The sequence below is a fragment of the Panthera tigris genome, chromosome D4 (genome assembly GCF_018350195.1).
Source record: "Panthera tigris isolate Pti1 chromosome D4, P.tigris_Pti1_mat1.1, whole genome shotgun sequence".
NCBI classification, from domain to species: Eukaryota; Metazoa; Chordata; class Mammalia; order Carnivora; family Felidae; genus Panthera; species Panthera tigris.
Genome location: NC_056672.1, coordinates 18,778,601 through 18,800,000, shown reverse-complemented (window position 1 = coordinate 18,800,000; position 21,400 = coordinate 18,778,601). Strand labels below are relative to the sequence as shown.

The following is a 21,400-nucleotide window of genomic DNA, read 5'->3' as shown; positions in this document are numbered from 1 at the left end:
AAAGAAGTCTTAATGTAATTATAAATTAATTGAGCTTCCTTTAGGTGTGGTAGCACAATTCTGCCCTCTAGCCCCCAAAGACTCAGGCTCCTCTCAAATGCATAATATATTCATTTACCTCCTAAGGTTTCTAATAGCCTCATCCCAGAAGTCTAAAATCTCATTATCTGTATCTTTTATCTTATCACACATGAATCTTCTCTGTATCTCCCACTGATGCAAAAATCCCCAAATCTCACCTCTTTTTATCTTTTTAGCTCAAGGTCTAAAATCTAAATTGGGTACAGGTACTGAGATGAAGTACATGGGTATAATCTGTGAAGTATAACGGCACAGTTTCCCTTTTGTGGATCTGTGAAAGGAAGAGGAGTTATTTGCCCCCACCCTCCCAACACAGAACGGTGGGGCAGACATAGGGTAACAATTGCAGATATTCTAGTTCAAATGGGGAGAATGAAAGGTAAAAAGAAGTCACTAGCACAACGCAGCTTTGAACTCCACCCAGGTAAATGAGTTTCTTGATTAGGTTTCAGAGCCTAGGATCAATTCTCTGTGGTGCTCATTTCTACCCTGAGAGTCATCCTTCCATTTCTAGAAAAGGTAGCATAAATTTGCAACTGAGTAGTTTTACCATCCTGCTTCTTGCCAGTAGAATTTTGGAGATGCAAAGAGTCTCTCTTCATTTTGTTCTCTCTGTCCCTCTCAGTCCATCCTCACAGTGTTTCTATTAAAATACTTTTCTCAAGAACCTTGAGGGCCTTCTGTAAATTTTATGAGGTTTCATTGCATTAGACAAAAGCAACACCCACTGCTCTTTTTGAGATAATCATGGCTTCCTGTTGAAATGGCTAACAGGTGATACCTTTATAATTCCTTTATAAAGGAATTTTATAAAACACTTTATATTTTATAAAACCTTTATAAAACACTGTTTGAGAAGATCTGTGAAACACACATTAATCCTTCAAAATCTCTTGAAAGGGCCCTTCCTGTGTATGAACACTGTGTTTTTTTATCCTGAGATTTAGCAAAAGTTTATATACAGTCTTTTCTCTATGCCCCACTTTTGGGAGCTATTTCTGACTTTTAGCATCTTCTGCCATTTGAAAAGCTAAGGAATTATCAAAATCATAAAGTTCGGGTTCTTTTTAACTGTTCTTCCTCAATTTATCCCTCTGGTCTAGCATTTTACTATAAACAGTAAGAAAACAGGCAACATTGGGGCATCTGGGTGGCTCAGTCTGTTAAGCATCTGACTGCGGCTCAGGTCATGATCCTGTAGTTGGTGAGTTCAAGCTCCGCGTTGGGCTCTGTGCTTTCAGCTCAGAGCCTGAAGCCTGCTTTGGATTCTGTGTCTCCCCCTCTCTCTGCCCTCCCCTCCTCCCTGCTTGTGTTCTTTTTCTCTCTCTCTCAAAAATCAATTAACATTAAAAAATGAAAAAAGAAAGCAGCCAACATCTTCAAATCAGGCAGCTTAGAAATCTCCTTAGCTATATATATAGCTCCATGTTTTCCACTCATAAGTTCTGCTTTCCAGACAACACAAGACACAGTTTTGCAAAGCTCTTTGTATTATAACTCAAGCCATCCTTTTAGCTTCCAATAACATGTCTTTCACCTTCTTTATAGGCCCTTTGGGCAGCATATTCAAAAAGAGTCTGTTCAACACACTTGAGGCTTTCTCTACCATTCTCCTTAAAATTCCTCCAGATTCTGCATGCTCCCCAGTTCCGAAGCTGCTAACACATTTTTTTTTTAATGCTTATTTTTGAGAGAGAGAAAGAGAGCGTGCACAGGCACCGGCACGGGAAACAAGAGACAGAAACAGAGGGAGATAGAGAAACCCAAGCAGGCTCCGCACTGTCAGCACAGAGCCCAGTGCAGGGCTTATCTCACAAACCATGAGATCATGACCAGAGCCAAAATGAAGAGTCAGACTGAGCCACCCAGGCACCCCTGCCACTCCCATATTTTATAGATTAACTGCTTGTTTCCTATTGCTGCATAACAAATTTCTACACACTTTGCAACTTAACACAAATTTATTATTTCCCTGTTTTAATGGGTTAGGAATCTTGCTGAAATTAGGGGTCAGCCAGCCAGTTATGTCATCTGAAGGCTTGACCAGGTAAAGATTTTCTCCCAGACTCCTTCAGGTCGCTGGTAAAATTCCTGTCTTTGCGGCCCTATGACTGAGATCTCCATTTGCTAGCTGGCTGGCTGTTGGCCAGGGACTGCCTTCTACTCCTACTGGTCACTCACAGGTTCTTGCCATGTTGCCTTCTCCCCAGTTTGCTCCTTTAAAGCCAATAGGAAAACATTATTCTGATGTTTCACATTTTAAAAATTAGGTTAGGCTCACCCAGAATCTCTCTTTGATTAACTCAAAGTTAACTAATTAGTGACTTAATTATAGTTATTAAATCTACCCACACTCAAGAGAAAACCATACTGGGCACATGCAACAGGGAATAGAAATCTTGGGGGCCATCTTAGAATTCTGCCTACACTAATAATGAAGAATAAGTCAGGAAGAAAAATTGACATCCTAAACCATTTCCCAAAGAAATCACATTAAAATCTACCACTATTCTAGGGGCACCTGGGTGGCTCCTTCAGTTACGTGTCTGACTCTTGGTTTTGGCTCAGGTCACAATCTAACGGTTTGTAAGTTTGAGCCCTGTGTTGGGCTCTGCGCTGACAATGTGGAGCCTGCTTGGGATTCTCTCCCTCCCTTCAGTGTCTGCCCAGCCCTCTCCCTACCTCTCTCTCTCTCTCAAAATAAACAAACAAACACCAAAAAAAGAAAAACTACCGCTATTCTAATAAAATCATTAGGAACAACTGGTACACGACTTTAACATTCAGTATATTACGTCTTTAAACTTCATAAACAGGAATGATAACATTATAATACATGATCCAAGATTTTCAATATAAAATTTGTGTTATCTCTTCATCTTAGGGAAGACAAAACAAAACCAAAAAAATACCATGATACATACATATACAAGTTTCTCTATAATTCGGAAATTTTTTAATAGCCCTTTCCCAAAATAAATACGAAGGTATACGTTGATCCTTGCCCAATTCCTTTATTTTCAAGTCTAGTTACTGAAGACTAAAAATGCAGCTGGTCGTTAACAGTAAAGGTGTTCATGCCAAAACATTACTGTCAAGTTGTCCACGATTCAGTCCATATAGATTAATTTAATGATGCAGAAACAGTTCTTAAAATGGAATTGTTTTCCTACTAGTATTTGTCTCCAACTATATCCACTGTGATTTCAGGGGTATTTCTATCATTTTTTTCTCTTTCCTACTTTCTCACCAAACTGCTCCCAGTCTTACACGAAAAGACTTTCCTGCTGCTACTGCTTCCCCTTTGCAGAAGCAATCTTAAGCTACACAACATCTACAAAAACCTGTAAGAGTTCACCATAAATTCTCCACTTTACAAACCTTATCTTGGTGGTGGGAAGGACTGCCTCACACTGAAGAACTGAATAACAAGAGAAAAAGGCAGAGTGTAAGAGTACAGATGCTGGTGTGCGAGTAGGTGTGGGGTGGGAACTTGTGCTCTCTGGAACCCAGGTTCTCTGCATATGCTATCCCTTTACCCTGAAACATGCTCCTGATGCAGGTGAATTAGATAATACCCACTCATCCTACAGGCATCAGCATAAAGGTCATTTCTGCTGAGAAGCCTCCCCAGCTACTCTTCCAGGAGAGTTACAGGCTTTTATTATAGAGTCCACGAAGGTACTTTTAACAAAACAGAAGAACAAATTAAAATAGTCTCCAATTTGGGGTATTTTTCCCACAAATGTAAGGCTCACATGCTATAGGAAAAACTATTAATGTTATTTATTATAAGAATAATAAAAACTATTATGCTTTTCTCAGCAGATAGTAGTAAGCACTCAATAAAATATCATATATGGGGCACCTGGGAGGCTCAGTTGGTTAAGTACCCAACTCAGTTTCAGCTCAGGTCATGATCTTACAGTTCGTGAGTTCAAGCTCCACACCATGCTCTGCGCTGACAGTGATGGAACCTGCTTGAGTCTCTCTATCTCCCTCTCTCTCTGCCCCTCCAGTGCTCTCTCTCAAAATAAAAAATTAAACTTAAAAAAATAAAATTCCACACTTATTCATGATTAAGATTCTTTCAAAATTAGATATGGAAAATTTTCAACATCTCAAGGTTATATGTATAAATTCACAAGCAAATATTAAAATTATAGTAATATAGTAATAACTTAAAAATGGGAATGCAATGAGGATGAGTCATTATTGTCATTTAAGGAACAAAGAATGTTACTTTTGCAGGTAATTTTTAGAAAACCTAACATAATTAAAAATACTAGAATAGGTAGCAAGTCTAGTAAAGTTATAGAATAACACAAATTCACTTTAAAAAGCTGACAGCCCAGCCATAAAATTATGCTAAGTGAAATAAGTCAGTCAGAGAAAGACAAATACCCTATGATTTCCTCATCTGTGGAATTTAAGAAACAAATGAGCAAAGGGAAAAAAAAGAGAGAGGGGGCAAACCAAGAAACAGATTCTTAACTGCAAAGAACAAACCAATGGTTAGCAGTGGGGAGGTGAGTTAAATAAGTGATGGGGATTAAGGAGTGCACTTGTGATGAGCACCGAGTGTTGTTGAAGTGTTGAATCACTACACTGTACCCCTGTAACAATATTACACTGTATGTTAACTAATTGGAATTTGAATAAAAACTTAAAAAAAACTTACAGACATTTGTTATGATATAAATTCAAAATTTGGATCATGATTTAGCTTTTATTACGATTTAGGAATTTATTCAAAAATTATAAAATCTTAATGGGTGAAATAAAGTCAAACAAATATAAATTTATACTCTACAAGGAGCAAAGATGAGAATATCCAATCTGTTAAAACTTCTAAAAATTTGGTATTGTGTATCCTTTGAAAAGTAAATTCTCATTTTTAAAAATCCATGCATACAGCACTTTACAAGGTTCATGAAGTTTTAATAAGCATCTATGGACCCCAATTAATATTAGATTAAGAAACTGGGGTGCCAGGGTGGCTCAGTTGGTTGGGCATCTGACTTTGGCTCAGGTCATGATCTTGTGGTTAGTGGGTTTGAGCCCTGCATCAGGCTCTGTGATGACAGCTCAGAGCCTGGAGCCTGCAGTGGATTCTGTGTCTCCCTCTCTCTCTCTCTCTGCCCCTCTCCCGCTCGTGCTCTCTCTCTCAAAAATGAATAAATGTTAAAAAAAAAAATACTAGATTAACAAACTTTAATATTAAATAAATACAGTATCAATTAAAGTTCCACTAACTACAACTTATCCAAATGTATGTGGCCAAAACTGCTGGCTGGCCATAAATACACTTTTCAAAATCCTCCCAAATCACAGAAGTTTCACTTAAGACATGGTTACCCAGCTAAAGATCTCCTTTTCAATACTTTTTTTTTTCCTTTTTAATGTTTACTGATTTTTGAGAGGGAGAGAGACAGAGTATGAGCAGGGGAGGAGCAGAGAGAGAGATACACAGATTCTGAAGCAGGCTCCAGGCTCTGGGCTGTCAGCACAGAGCCCGACACGGGGTGAGAACTCACAAACCATGAGATCATGACCTGAGCCGAAGTTGCACACTTAAAAGACTGAGCCACCCAAGTGCCCCATCCTTTTCTATACTTCTATTTCCATCTATGAAGGAAGCCACTTGTGGCAGAGTAGAAATCCATCTACAAGTTGAAAGTCATGTTAAAAACACCTGCTTGGAAGTATAAGCAAGCTACCAAGGTAACCCTGCAAAGTTCCCAAGGGGGGGAAAAAGGAGCAGAGGAGTTATCTCAAAATTTGGAGGTGATTTACCTTCTAATTATTTGTCAAATTAGTTATATACTAAGCAGAAGCCTATTGCTAAGTAGAGTGGAGTGGTCAGCAATTTCTAAATGGTCAGCAGAATGGAACTAAGAGGAAAAAATCTATTTCCTTGAATAAGCAGATTAAATTACATCCTAGAATAGCAGAACAACAAGATGGAAACAATCTTTTAAATGTAGTTAAGCCATGCTTTAGCTACTTTTGGGGAGGTACTGCTTGTTACAGCACCTAATTAATATCCTAACTAAGCACAGAATTTCATTCAGAGAAATTGGCACTTCAGCAAAGTTCAAACTATCTGTGACTGATTTGCCAGTTGAATGGACAAGGGATATTTCAAAATGAAAGAGGCCTTCAACTACCTCCACTGTGACCTTAGTCTGTACTTTCTAACTGATTAAGTTTTTCTTTACAGCTTATTACTTAACACAGGCCACAGACCCGATGGGCAAAGCATCCCCTGATGGGAGCCGAAACTACCCTTCAAGCAATAAGGACTGCCCTAAGCCAGCAAGACCCCATGTGACTGACCACAAGACAATGGTCCACCTGACCTTTACTGCCCACCTGCTCACACCCACAAACCTTTGCCCCACATTTTTTTGAAGTTTATTCTTTTATTTTCAGAGAGAGTGTGCAAGCGTATGTGTACCAATGCGCAATCAAGCAGGGGAGGGGTAGAGGAAAGGAGGAGAGAGAATCCTGAGCAGGCTCGTGCTGCCAACCCACAGCCTGACGTGAGGCTCAATCCCACAGATCATGAGATCATGACCCGGGCTAAAATCAAGAGTCATATGCTCAACCAACTGAGCCATCCAGGCTCCCCAACGCACATTCTCCTTGTATAAATCTAGACCCATTTTCGGTACTTTGGAGACAGTCTTTGAGCTATTAGTCTGCTGTCTTCCCCGTGTTGGCCTCACTGAAATAAATTCCTTTCCTGTTTCACCACCACTGTCTCTCTGCCTTAGGATTCTGTCAGCAGCGATTGGCCAAACCTGGTCTATTTGGGACCCCAGGGCCAGGTGCTCTTGCCCCCTGTACCCCAGCTACAAAAATACAAAGCTGACGACTTTAACAATGCCATAGCAAAATATCTGGGAAGACTGCTACTGGTGATACCTAGGAAGGCAGACAACGTACTCTGGGAAAAAACCTGACTTCAGCCAGACAGGCTTGGAATATTTAGAATGTTGCTCTGTATTAGCTCCTTCATTCTGCTGTCTGCAAAGTCCTATGAGAGACAGGAAACCACTGAGGAGACTCCGGCTCTAAAGAGGAGCCTCAGCGAGAGAAAAGACTGCACTCCTAGTCTTTCTCTAGCAGTTTTTGTTAAAATCAAATATGGAACTAGCCCATGGCAAAAATAACAAAAAAATTAGATTACAGATGGTGCTTGTCCCCCTTGCCCACACCTATTATTAAAGTAGCCTTTACTAAATCAGGATGGAGGCAGAATAGACAGAATATAAAGATCAGTAAGTAAAACAGGAGTTTTGTACAGTAAGTGAATGAATGCATGCTTTGGTTACGGCTGCTTTTACCTGGAACTACCTAGATGTAAACTAAATGTTCAAAGAATGAAGGACTGCCAAAGAAACCATTATCTGTGATGCAAAACCCTGTTATTCAACTGCTGAGTAACCAACTCAGGAGGAAGCTGTGACAACTGTGGGGTTCCCCCAAAAAAGACAATAGCCACCTCAGAAGTGTCTACAGAGAATCATGGCAAAAAAAAAAAAAAAAAAAAAAAAAATTCTTTCAAAGGGGAAGGCCAGAGCCATCTGAGAAAAAGACAGCAATGCTCTTCCATGAGAGTCAAATGGAAGGCACAACACATGCTCTCCCAGGAACCGGACTCCACTATAGGAGCTGCAAGTTTTCACATTCCCACTCAGAAGGATACGACAGTTGTTAAGGATAAGTGACTACCAAGTGTTCCCATTCTTTCTTTTTCTGAACCGCAACTACCCTGTCCTTACACCACCAGTATGTGGTATTTGTGTGTGTGGTGATGGAGTGCTTGCTGAAAAGCAATAGATTATTTGTCTGTTAGCTAATAGATGGTCTAAAAGAGAGAAGTCACAGCAGACTGAAAAAAAACTATCACCCAAAGATCCTGGACTTTGAACTTGTACCCCTTAAGGAAGAGATGGAGATGTTCTTTGGATGAGAAAAGGCAACTATGAATTATACGTGTGGACAAAGGAAAAAACCTCTGAGTGACCAATAGGGCAGGACCTCTAACTGTCACCTTGTATCTCCTTTTCTCTCCTACAGTAATAGAAGTTTCAGGTGAGCACAAGGTAGCTCAGGAAAAAAGAGCACACACTCCAGTCCTTTTTGAAGAGAAGTGTGGTCCTACGACTAAGTTCAAGCTGGTAATAAAAGGAAAAACCACAGGATCAAGATGAAGTCACTTACTTATGCTAGGCTAAATCGGTACACCAGGGCTTAATACCTAACCTAACTGCAGTTTCAGCCCCCCCCCCAAAATGTAGTCTTAATCAGGAAGTTTTTGGTCTGCACCAATGAGGTAATCTGTCATATGGACCCTTCTCCATCCCCAAAAGGAAGAGGAGTTAACCTACCCAACAAGCCCCTCTCTTTTAAAGAAATATGACCTTGTCTGAAACAATCCTTTCTTTTGCTAACAACTTCCCTGCTCCATTCTCCTTCCTGTTAAAAAAAACCTTCCATTTTATATAACTCCTAGGAACTTCTTTCTATTTGCTAGATGGGATGCAGCCAAATTCATGAAATGCTTAATAAAGCCAATTATATCTTCAAATTTCCCTGGTTGGATTTTATCTTTTAACAAGGCCAAACAGATGTAAATAGAAAAAATATATGTAAAATTTCTAAATTATAACACAAAAGAGAATCACCTTGCCCTCCAGTTGTTGTTTCCTCTCTTTTGTTAGTGGTGAGCCATCAGCCTTGCAAACTAAGAAAAGAAACTCGCCTGTATCCTAATTGACATATATGTATTGACTTATCACAAAATTACAGTTTATATTTCTATGTTGACTATTAAGAACATTTATGCTTCTACTACTCCTTGTAGAAGCCTACACAATTTGTGTTTTATACGAGTACGAGGAGTAATAGTTAACTTGAAAAAGATGTCTTTAGGGGCGACATCTATGGGTGGCTCAGTCAGTTGAGCGTCCAACTTCGGCTCAGGTCATGATCTCACGGTTTGAGTTCAAGCCCTGCGTAGGGCTCTGTGCTGACAGCTCGGAGCCTGGAGCCTGCTTCGGATTCTGTGTCTCCCTCTCTCTCTGCCCCTTCCCTGCTCATGCTATGTCTCTATCTCAGAAATAAATAAACATCAAAAAAAAAAAAAAAAAAAAAAGAAAGAAAGAAAGAAAAAGATGTCTTTGCAGAAACGGACTTTCCTCAGTTATGAAGAGTGGAAGGCCAAGAGGCTACCACAGAGTAAAACATAAATGTGAATGTATATCGAAGCAAATGGCTCAAGGTTCAAATAAATTACAGGGAAAAAAGAAAAAAAAAAAAGAAAACATCTATCTGAGCAAAAGTGTCCAGATGGGAGAAAAAAAATTAAAGATAATAAAACATATACAACATAGCAAATGACTGGTAGAAAGTCTCAAAGAGCTAAAAGCAGTGTGAAATTGACGTGGTCAGAAAGCCAGCGTGACGTCTCCGAGAAGCATCCCGACGAAAACAACTTGTTGGTGAGACTATTCCCACAAATACATACAACACTGTGGAGCAACTGGGGAATGAAAAAGAGCTTCAAAGCTTGTGTAATAATAATCTAGACTAGGCTCTTCAAGAAGAAAGAAAGGTATTTTACAGAAAAAGGCTGAGAAGTACGTTAGTAGTTTTCTAAAGAGGCATATGGCTAAATCCGAAATAGTTTACAATTAAGCAGATAAGAAAAGAGTAAACTCACCGTAGTGATTCTGCCTTTTCTCTTGACTGGAAGAAATGGGCATGCTCTCACTTGAAGATCTTTAATGGCAGCAGTCATTGTACTGTTCTCACGGTCACCTTTCCAACAAATTTCACATTGTGTTGTAATGACTAAGGCAGGAGCATCACTTCGTGTCATATCAGCCACAAACACAATTTCAGGATTTTTAATAATAATATTAACTTCCCACTTCTCTTTTTCCTGTACAGGCACTAAATAGGAACAAAATAAGTTCACATTTTAAAATATTTCTATATATTTGTTATACAGATTATTTATGGAAAAACTTGTTACTTGTGAGAAAATGGTTTTTTCATTCCAAGGAAAAAAATACAAGAATCTTAGATCTCAAAGGAATCTACTGTAATTCTTTTAGTATAAAAGTTGAAGATGTATAGTCTTAAGAGCATTTTTAAATGTGGGGGAAAAACCCTTTCATGGCAGAGCTGGGAGCTAACCCAATCTCTGACTCTCAACTTGGCACTCCTTCCGCTACACCACAATGAGCCACATATGTAAATGATAATGGAGAGCTGTAAAAATAACAAAAATAAAAGAGTACACTAAGTAAAAATACTGTCTTTAAATATGAAAAGGAATAGTTGGTTCATTATTCCTCCTGCTTGTTTTTGTCAAAAAAATTCTTTTAAATTACTGCCTGTAGAGAAGCATATTTGCTTATTCTAATATAGGTCCCTTAATTATTGAACCCAATATATATTTATATGTAGAAAAATAAACTGCACATCCTACAGGAAAACACATTTAAGTTTTTCACTTACCTCTGAAAAATATTTTACTTTATTAATTCACTTAGCCTCATCATCTAGACAGATAATCAAGGTAAGTGCTATTGTAGCATTTCAATAATACATATATTAAATATTTTAGCCAATAACTAACCTTCTTCCTTAGCAGTCCATGTTTGAACGCTGGTTTCTATAGCCGTGCCCGTGGTGAAGGCCTCAAGAAAGACGTTTGCAACTGTCAGCAGAAATTCTACACTGGCACAAATATACATTTCTTGAAAGACTAAATCAGTCACCAAACCATCTCTGACTTTCCTATACTTTACATCCATCATGTCCTTTTTGTCAAACCCAACCGTCAGTCCTATCATTCTGAAAAATACAATAACAATTCCTGTGAGTATCTTAAAAATAACCAAACACACCAATAAAAGTCAAAAGACCTCTTATTCATTTTACTAACAGCAAACCAACATTCTGAAGTCATTTCTCTTGGGAAGATCACAAAGTACTCCAAATAACAGACTTAGAAACTTCTGGAGCACAACTGTTTCATAAACTAGTAAGTGTAACTTTAAGCAATTGGCAGAACTTAAATGTCTTCTCAATTTTTCATGTTTTCCCATTAGAACTTACAAAGATAAATAATAATTTAGGAAAAAGAGATTCATTTAAAAAATGAGTTTAACTGCATTATTTCTTTTGAACCATTCCATCAACCATCCCATAAGAACAGCACGTAACTGAACGAGGCCATTTGCAATGCTGAAAACCATGACTCCACTAAATTGAAACTTTGAAGATCTTAGGATGTACCCAGAAAACAAACATGCAACTTTGGGATTAAGTTTTGTCGAACAATTCAAACATTTCTCAAATAAAAACTAAGCACACTGTTACCTAGGAGTTGCCTTCTTGACATGAGGTCTTTTATCATCTAAAATACAGTTTTTTAATGAGAAGGAAGAAAATACTGAGTCATCTGTATACATCTTTGCAGTGCTTATAATATTCTCCAACTTAAATTCAGCAAGTTTCAGAGCAGGATCACGAACATCTGTAAAGGAAGTCTGTGGAAGGAAACCAATACACATTTTACAGAAAAACAAAGTCTTAACACATTTTAAGATATGAACTACCACATTCTCTATCTCCACAGGGCTTGCTAATGAAAGGCCAAAAAAGCCATTTAGTTTAAAAACTTTTTTTTTTTTTTTTTTACATCACTACCTATAGGAAAGAAAACTTATCTTAAAAGGGCAATGGTTAAATTAATTTTGTTATTAAAATGAAATAATCAGTAGCATTTTTCAGAGGAAAAGATAATCCAAAATACATATGAAATATTAACTTATTTTTTTAAATATTTTTTAAATGTTTACTTATTTTTGAGCAACAGAGACAGAGTGTGAGTGGGGGAGGCAGAGAGAAAGAGGGAGACACAGCATCACAAGCAGGCCCCAGGCTCTGAGCTGTCAGCACACAGCCCAGTGCGGGGCTCGAAGTGAGGAAGTGCGAGCTCATGACCTGAGCCAAAGTCGAAGGCTCAACCAACTGAGCCACCCAGGCACCCCGAAAACTGTTACTTTGATAAGTATTCGCCTATATCATTTTCATCAAGTGAGAAAATACTTTTTTTCCTTAACTTACCTGCTCAGGACTTGGACTATATAGTACCATGGTGAGATAATCAGTTTTGAAACTCATATTTAGCGTTGTCTTAACTTGAGAGGCCTGTGAATGTATTTCTACCACAGCAGCTGTCACTACAGTTGTTCCTTGGAAAAATGAAAAGTTATTGGACAAAAAAGTTAAGAAAAGTAGAAGTCATTAAAACAGGCTTAAAATAGGCTTAAGAGAATTATCCACTAAACAGGTATAGTATAATGATATTCAAGAAAATAAAAAAATATTAGAAACTTCAGATGCTGAACTCAGTAACTACTGGCTTAAGATTCTATCCATGCAGTAACTCGGAAATATTAAACACTGAGGCTCCTGTTTCCATTTTTGTAAAATGAGAATAACAGAACTAACCACTGGGTTTGTTTTCGGGATTAAGTAAAAGAGTATGTGTAAAATTCCTACTAGAATACCTGGCACCTAGTTTAATATTCAAACTTACTTCAAAAAACTAAAACCAAACAAGATCATCTTAAATGATGTTTAAAAAACTGTTCCACTGAAAAGAAGGAAACAAAATTCATTCTTTCCTGCATTTTACATTTTGAGCCAAGGCATTTACGTACATGGTATATATTAAATGGGTTTTTACTAAACACACAGCTCTTGCTAATTCTCATTCTACCCAACCGCAGAGACAAGTACCACCACACCACGTAACTTATTTTTAATTGAGTTAAAATTTACATCGGTGAAATACATAGATCTTAGCAGAACAATTCAATGAGATTGTATACATCCATGCCACAAACACTTCAATTAAGATACTGAAGATTTTTTACATCTTTGGTTAGGTTTATTCCTAGGTATTTTATGCTTCTTGGTGCAGTTGTGAATGGGATCAGTTTCTTTGTCTTTCTGTTGCTTCATTATTAGTGTATAAGAATGCAACTGATTTCTGTACATTGATTTTGTATCCTGCGACTTTGCTGAATTCATGCATCAGCTCTAGCAGACTTTTGGTGGAGTCTATCGGATTTTCCATGTATAAGATCATGTCATCTGCAAAAAGTGAAAGCTTAACTTCATCTTTGCCAATATATATATGTTTTCACTCTTATGTAAATCCTGAGAAACTTAACAGAAGTCCATGGGGGAGGGGAAGAAAAAAAAAAGAGGTTAGAGAGGGAGAGAGGCAAAGCATAAGAGACTCTTAAAAACTGAGAACAAACTGAGGGTTGATGGGGGTCGGGAGGGATGGGAGGGTGGGTGATGGATATTGAGGAGGGCACCTTTTGGGATGAGCACTGGGTGTTGTATGGAAACCAATTTGACAATAAATTTCATATTTAAAAATAAAAGTTTAATTATTTAAAAAAAAAAAAGATACTGAAGATTTACATCATTCCAGAAAGCTCTCTTGTAACTCTTTCTAGCTAATCCTCAACCTCCCTACCATTCTAATTTTTAATCACCAAAGGTTAGTTTTGTTTGTTTGTTCTTAAAGTCTGTATAGTCATATTCAGAGTAAACCCTCTTTCGTGTTTGGCTTCCTTCAGTAAACATGTTTCAGAGTCATCCATGTTGTTGCAAGGGTCATTCTTTCTTCTGCAGTCTATGAAAATGCATTCTACAAAAAATACAGTTTATCCATTCTAGGACTGATGAACATATGGGTTGTTTCCAGATTTAAGCTATTATGAATCAATCTGCTACAAATACTCCTGAATAAGTCATTTTGTAGATATATGCACTGATTTTAGAGTGGGGTAGGATAAATACTTAGACCATAATTGTTTGTTACAAGGTAGATATATGTCAACTGCCAAACTCTGTTGAAGTAGTTATAGTATTTCACATTCCCAACATTTTCCCAACTCATTCACATTCCCAAATCACATTATGTGCATCTCCGCTGTCTCATATTCTCATCAACATGTGGAGTTGTCAGTCTTTTAAAAACTGACTCATCTGGTGAGTTTTCCTGATAAATAACTATATTAGGACCTTTTCACCTGCTTACTGTACATTTAACGTATCCTCTCCCATGTATCCAATTTTTTTGGTAATTCTTTTGGTTTTATTTTTAAAGTTCTTAATTTCAAGGAGTTATCAAGTATTCTAGATATGACATCATATACATGTATCATGAATATGTATCTCAGACTGAGGCCTCACTTTTCACAATCTGATACCATCTTTTGATAAGTATAAATTAAAAATGTTTATGAAGTGTCCTTTATAAAGTTTTCATGATTAGTGTTCTATCTGCCTAAGAAATCTTTGGCTATCCCATGATTGATGAAAGTATCCCATGTTGTCTTTTATAAGCTTAAAGTTTTAGCTTTCAAACATAGGTCTTTCATCCATCTCAAATTAATTTCTATATATGGTATAAAGGGACAAGGTTCAATTTTTCCTACATTTAGATTATCTAGTTGTGACAGCACCATTTGTTAAAACGTTTATCCTTTCCCTATTGACTAGTCTTCATTGAAAATCAGTTGACTCTATCTGTGTGTTTTCTGGACTCCTGGGTTTTACTGTTCCGTTTATGTTATGCCAATAGCCATACTAACAAGATTTGTAGTTTATTCCATGTTTTGAAATTACACAGTATAAATCTTTGTTCTTCCTTCACAGTATTTTTTCTTTTTTTTACCCTTTGTTTTTGGGTTTTCTGGGTATGTGGTCAAAGGCATTTTTACTTCTTTCTACTCTTTAGACCTATTAATCCTTCTCCTGGCCTTATTACTCTATCAATGACTACCAATTGACCTGGTATGATGATTATGGACACTTCTAACTTGTGCCTACTTTACAGGGAAAAATTTAACACTTCAGCATTAAGTATGCCTTTTAAATATTTCTAGTTTTCTTCACAAACAGATACAGAATTTTATCAAATGCTTTCTTTGCATCTGCTGAGATATAATCTTTTTCTTCTTTGTTAATTTGGTGATTTACATTCATTGATTTTTGACTGTTAAAACCAATTTTGTTATTTTGGGCTAATTCTCACTTGGTCAAGGTGAAGTATCCTATATCCTTATTGTTGGATTCAGTATACTAATATCTTGTTTAAAATTTCCATATCTGTGTTCATGAAGTATTTGGTGTGTGATTTTTTTAAATGCTTATTTATGCGGGGGGGGGGGAGGGAGGGAGGGAGGGAGGGAGGGAGGGGGAGAGAGAGAGAGAGAGAGAGGGGGGGGGAGAGAGAGAGAGAGAGAGAGAAATTTCCCAAGCAGGCTCCATGCTGTAAGCGCAGAGCCCAACATAGGGCTCAATCCCACAAACTCAAGATCATGATTTGAGCCAAAACCGAGAGTCAAACGCTTAACCAAATAAGCCACCAAGTACCCCGAGATTCTTTTCCTGAACTGGCTTTTTCTTTTCCTTGTTACCAGAGTAATGCTTGCTTTAAAAAATTGCTAAGGAAGTGATCCCCCTTCCTCTATTTTCCAGCAAAGCTTGTGTAACACTGGTATTATTTCTAACTCAAATATTTCAAAGAATTCACCACTGAAATTCAAATCCTTTAACAGACAGAGGGCTACTCAGATTTTTTATTTCTTCTTATGTCAGTTTTGGCAATTTTGTGTTTTCCAAGTAATTTCTCCATTTCAAAGAAGTTGTAGAATCCAGTCACAAAATTATTCATAATATTTCCTCATTATCCTGGTAGTGATCTGCAGTATCTATCTAACTCTGATACTGCTAATTTTTTTTCTTTCTTTCTTCCATCCTAAGAGTTTATTGATTTCATTACTTTTTTCCAATGAAAATAATCTCTGACTTTGCCAATTTTCTCTATTATTTACCTGTTTCTCTTCCACTGACTTCTACTCATACCTGTATTACTGTTCTCTTGTATTTACTTTGGGTTTAATTTGCTCTTTTCTACTTTCTCCAGGCAAAATATTTAATCTTTTAAACTCGTTTTTCCTAATCAAATCCTTTTCAGCTACAAAATTATTTCAGCTCTGCTTTAGTTGCATCCCCAAATTTTGGTATGCTTTATGTTCATTATCTTCCCGTTTAAACACTTTTCTACTTTCCTTTGTCTTTTCTTTTTAAAGAAAAAAAATTTTTTTTAACGTTTATTCATTTTTGAGAGACAGAGGGAGACAGAGCACGAGCGGGGAAGGGGCAGAAAGAGGGAGATACAGAATCTGAAGCAGGCTCCAGGCTCTGAGCCGTCAGCGCGGAGCCTGATGCGGGGCTCAAACTCACGAACTGCGAGATCATGACCTGAGCTGAAGTCGGACGCTCAACCGACTGAGCCACCCAGGAGCCCCGCAACTTTTCTTTTTTGACCCACAGGTTATTTGAAAAATGTTTAATGCCCAAGTAGTTCAAGTTTCTCTGACATCCTACTTCTACTCATTTCTAATTTAATTCCATGTGGCCAGAAAATTTTATGGCCTCCCAGGATGGTCTATCCTTGTGAATATTCTAAGAGCCCTTTTAAAAGACGTACATTCTGCAATTGTTGAATGTCAATTAGGTCAATTTTGTTAACAGTGTTCAAATGTTCTATATTCTTTCTGATTTTTGTCTATATTCTATTAATTACTAAGAGTGGTGTGCTAAATACACAACTATGATTCTGTATAGGGGTATTTCTTCCTTTTGTTTTGTCAATTTTTGTTGCAGACATTTTGGAACTCTGTTATTAGGTACAACAGATTTAAAGTTGTTAGAGCATCCTTGCAAATTGGTTCCTTTACCATTATGAAAAGAAAAAAAAGCATTTATGAGACAATCAGGAGAAAATGAAGCCTACCAGGATATTTTCATGGTTTATAGGGGGTATAGCCATTTTTTAGGGGTGACAATGTTACTGTGACTACATTTAAAAAGTAAAGTTCTTACTGCTTAAATACCAACTGAAGGTAGACCATCTAAGATTTTCTTTAAAGTCATTTAGTGGGATGGCAGTAGGGGGAAGAAAAAGCAGAGTTACAGCAGTAATAAAGACAGTCACATGATACTAGTTGTTGAAACTGGGTTGATGAGTACTTAAGAGGTGTTTACCTTATTCCTTCCACCTCAGTGTAGGCATAAATTTCAAGAAAATGATTAAAATAGTAATATATTCACTTGTCTATTTTTTGTTTCATTTTGGACATGATCTTTACACTCCCCACTATTTTAAGTCCTTACCACTTCCTCTATCCGTCCCATCTTCTTCTTTTCCTGCTTTGATCAGTTATATCTCCATTTCCATGTTAACAGGGTTAATAACATTTACATTCTTACTTACATAGTTAATTAAGTCTTCAATGTGTTAACTATGGCTATGTGATAATTTTCAATGAAGAGAGTAATAGTTTATTATTAACACTTCCTCTACTGCTATATCACAACTACTCCATCTCTCAAAAAAGAAGAATCTTTTCTCATATTCTAACAGTGGCTCAAAATCATGCAAAATGTAAATCCACTTTACTTCTGGCCCAGACTGTATAGTAGAGATATCTCCCTTCTTAAGAACCAAAAGCATGTCTTCCTTTCCAAATATCACTTATTTACCTAATTAAGCCCTCATTCTATATACTATATGAAATTCATGCTATTTTTCTTTTTTTAAAGACATTCTGCCATTTCTTACAATTTTTCTTAAGGCATTCTGAATTCCCCTTTAATGAAAACCAAGAACTTCCTAGCCCAATCAAACAGATAATTTTGGGATTCCTTTTCAATGTACTCCTGAGTAGGCCCATTGTTTTCAGATTCCCATGTTTTCCTTTTTCCTGGATTCCTTGTTTGTTTCGCTAGATTATATTTCAAAGTAATTTCTTGATGAATGAGAATGAAGTAAACTTTGAGCCACTAGAAATTTGAGAATTATTGTGTTTTCACATTTCAAGGTTTGATCATATACAGAATCCTAACTTCAAAATCATTTTTCTTAGATATATGACTATAGTACTTCATTGTCTTTTATCGTCCATCTACCCCATCCCATCCAGTTTTGCTCAGGGTAATCTGATTCCAGTAACTCTTTTTCCAAGCCCCTAATCAACAGCCTGCTTTTGTTCTGAAACTATAAATCTTACCTTTGTGGTTCTAACATTTCATAAAGATATGTGTGCATGGGCAGTCTTTGTTTATTCAATCCGCCTGACAGTCGTTAGGTTTTTTTTTACATCCAAGAATTTATTTCACTATTTATTTAGCTCTGGAGATTTTCTATTATTTCTTTCAAAGGTTCTTCTCTTCCATTTTCTCAGTTCTTCTCCTAACATACTTATTATTCTGGATTGCAACCTTTGACTAAAGGTCTATCATTTTTTTTTGAAGTTTATTTCTTTTGATGGGGAGGTGGGGGAGGGGAGAGAACGAGTGAGCACGAGCAGGGGAGGGGCACAGAGAGAATCCCAAGCAGTCTCTGTACTGTCAGCACAGAGCACAATGTGAGGCTCCATCTCACAAACCATGAGATCATGACCTGAGCTGAGATCAAGAGTCAGATACTTAACCAACTGAGCCACCCAGGCACCCCAAGGTAATTAAAGGTCTGTCATTCTTAAGTTTTATCTCATTTTACATTTCTATGGTTTATTTTTCCTCAGTGTCATGGGAGCTGATTTTACATCAACTATATATTCCAACTCAGTACTTACGTTTTAAATTCATGCTTAGTGCATTTGTTCTGTTTCAAAATTTCACCATATTTTTGGGTTCCAAGAACTCTTTCTTATCTTGAGAGGGGGGAAGGTCGTGATGGTAGGATTCAGTTTCTATATTCTCAAAATCCTCTGATTATGAATTAGAGTTTGTTTTCTGTTTGTTTACATTCTATTCTGTTACCTCAATTAATTCTCTTTCACTCAGAAAATAGTTGTCATCTTTGTTTCTTTTATGCTTTGGTTCTTGCTATTTCCTTATTCTGACTATGAATATTTTAACAACAAAGGACTAGACTGGTTATACTACTCAATAAGGATAGAGTGTCCTATAATGTTATAAATGTAGGGTTGTTTCTGTGTTTCCCTGACTGGAAAAGTTGTGTATTATCTCAGGGCTTTGCAAGAGTGGATCTAGTGGACTAGTAGGTTCCATTTTGAGGTAGGTAGGTTTGAGGATACCCCAAAATGCCAGAATGTGAACTTCATTCTTGTGAAGCACAGAATCATCCCAGCCCTATATGACCCAGTCAGGTTCCACACAGCACATTAAATCCAACATTAGATGCAACTGAGTTATGTTTCCCTCTGCTCTGCTCCACCTATCTGTCTTGCAGATATCTGCTGAAATTCATCATTTATCAGTGACTGTTCTCTCTCGACATCCTTAATATTTTGATACTAATATAAAATATCCCATCTGGGATATAGGCTGCACTAGGAATAAGGGAAAAGAGGAGGATGGTGAGAAAAACTGAAAAAAGGACATGTAGGGCAGTAGGTATAACAAGAATAAATACTAACGAATTTTGTCACAACACGATTAGGAATTTTGATTCAAAGAAAAAAATCACCAGAACGTCTACTAACAGACAATTTAGAGATACTCATCTTAGAGAACTGAAAACAGATCTATAAATCTTGTTTTCCAAAAACTCAAACTAGAGAATGGAAAGAAGGATACAAGACGCAAAGGAGGGGTTGGACATGGGGAGGGGAGGGCTAATCTGAAGTTAAGAACATACCTTCTGAAAGGTGTGAAGCATTAGTAGCTCCACTCGTAATACCATGCTCATCTTTTACTCCTGCAGGTGAGGCGCCATGACCTTCTTCATACCACACATTGCCATGTAACGTCTTAAAAATAGTCGTTAAATCTTCTTGACTAAGAATGAACTGTGAAGAAAAGATTTGCTTATTCTAACATTACTACTTTACGTAGTTCAAAATCCTCTTCCACAGAAAAGCCAAGTGTTTCATTTCAATCCTCTACAAGCCAATTTTTTAATGCATTAGATATTTGTACTAACCGAATAATACTGAGTTTCCTAAATGACCGTGTGATTTTTAGTACCTTGTGAGATATGGAAATTAGATGTCAATTCCAATGAAATTATGAATAAAAGTTTTTTGTTAGGCATATACCAATTAACCTAATAATTTAAAACCTTTCAAATGAACTTTCACCTTTACCTAGATACTCTGCATTTTTTGGGTTACTAAGCACCTGTATTTACAAATGCAATTTAATCAAAAATATTGACTTGCATCACGAAAAATAGTTCAGTGTTTTACATGAATTATTTCCTTTGAACCTAACAAAAGTCCTCGGTATAAAAAATATATCCTGGCTTTATATAAAAAGCTGAGGTTTAATGGTCAAATATGATACTTAAATCCACTTAAAGAACTCATGCAGTCACTCAAAACCCCATGTGTTGTGAATTTAGCCTAATATCACCAACGTAAGATCTGTATTGAAAACTGTGTTAATTCAATGTCAACTTGGCTAAGTCACAGTATCTAGATATTTGGTCCAATATTATCCAAGATATTACGTATATGGTATGCATATAGAATATGTACCTCATGCACAGACCATCTATAAGTGCCCAGCTGCCTTCTGGGGCAGACCAACCAGTATGAAACTGGGTCTTCATGATCCACCTGAATAGTTAACAACTGTTACAGTCTACCTCAGGGGACCACATGTTTGACCCCTCCTGAACCTCATCCTCTGTGTCAGGGAGAGGCTAAAATTGAGTCATCAAGAAGTCAGTCTACCACATCCAGACCAAGTGTAAACACACACACACACACACACACACACACACACACACACCCTTTGATTATGTTTCTCTGAAGAACTGTAATAGCAATTATGTAAAAAAAAAATCCCTTTGAGTTTTAAGTTGATATACTCAATCACCTCAAGGAAATAATTTTAACACCACAAAATTTAACACTTTTGTACTAGGATTCCTTTGACTGCATTTCAAAGATGCAGTAGTATTGTAAGGTATACTATACATGAAGCAGTCAAACATTATTGGAAAGTAGACTATGATTGAAATTATGAATCATAAACCCAAGGGAAACTGTAAAATCAATGACAAACAATCCAAAATCAGGTTAAATGTGGGGAGACAATACAATAAACAGAATAAAACAACTAGAAAACAAAAAACAATTAGAGAGAGAGCAAATTTTAAAGTTTATTATTTGAGAGAGCAGAGGAGAGAGGGGAAGAGAGGGAGAGAAGTCCAAACAGGATCAAC

At 37.0% G+C, this 21,400-nt stretch overlaps 1 protein-coding gene across 8 annotated transcripts in view; it reads right to left on the bottom strand.

The window, feature by feature from the left end:
- Window positions 1–21,400, bottom strand: part of VPS13A (vacuolar protein sorting 13 homolog A) — a 256,059-nt gene that overhangs the window by 99,291 nt on the left and 135,368 nt on the right. For all 8 annotated transcript variants that reach the window (XR_006210800.1, XM_042965112.1, XM_007077511.3 and 5 more), the window contains 5 exons: window positions 19,868–20,018; window positions 12,235–12,362; window positions 11,485–11,654; window positions 10,739–10,956; window positions 9,815–10,047 (listed from right to left, as the gene is read on the bottom strand). Coding sequence is in view for 7 of the 8 variants with exons in the window: in XM_042965112.1 (XP_042821046.1) it covers window positions 9,815–10,047; window positions 10,739–10,956; window positions 11,485–11,654; window positions 12,235–12,362; window positions 19,868–20,018 (900 nt within the window). In the remaining variant the exon portion in view is untranslated. The remainder of the gene's footprint in view (window positions 1–9,814; window positions 10,048–10,738; window positions 10,957–11,484; window positions 11,655–12,234; window positions 12,363–19,867; window positions 20,019–21,400) is intronic.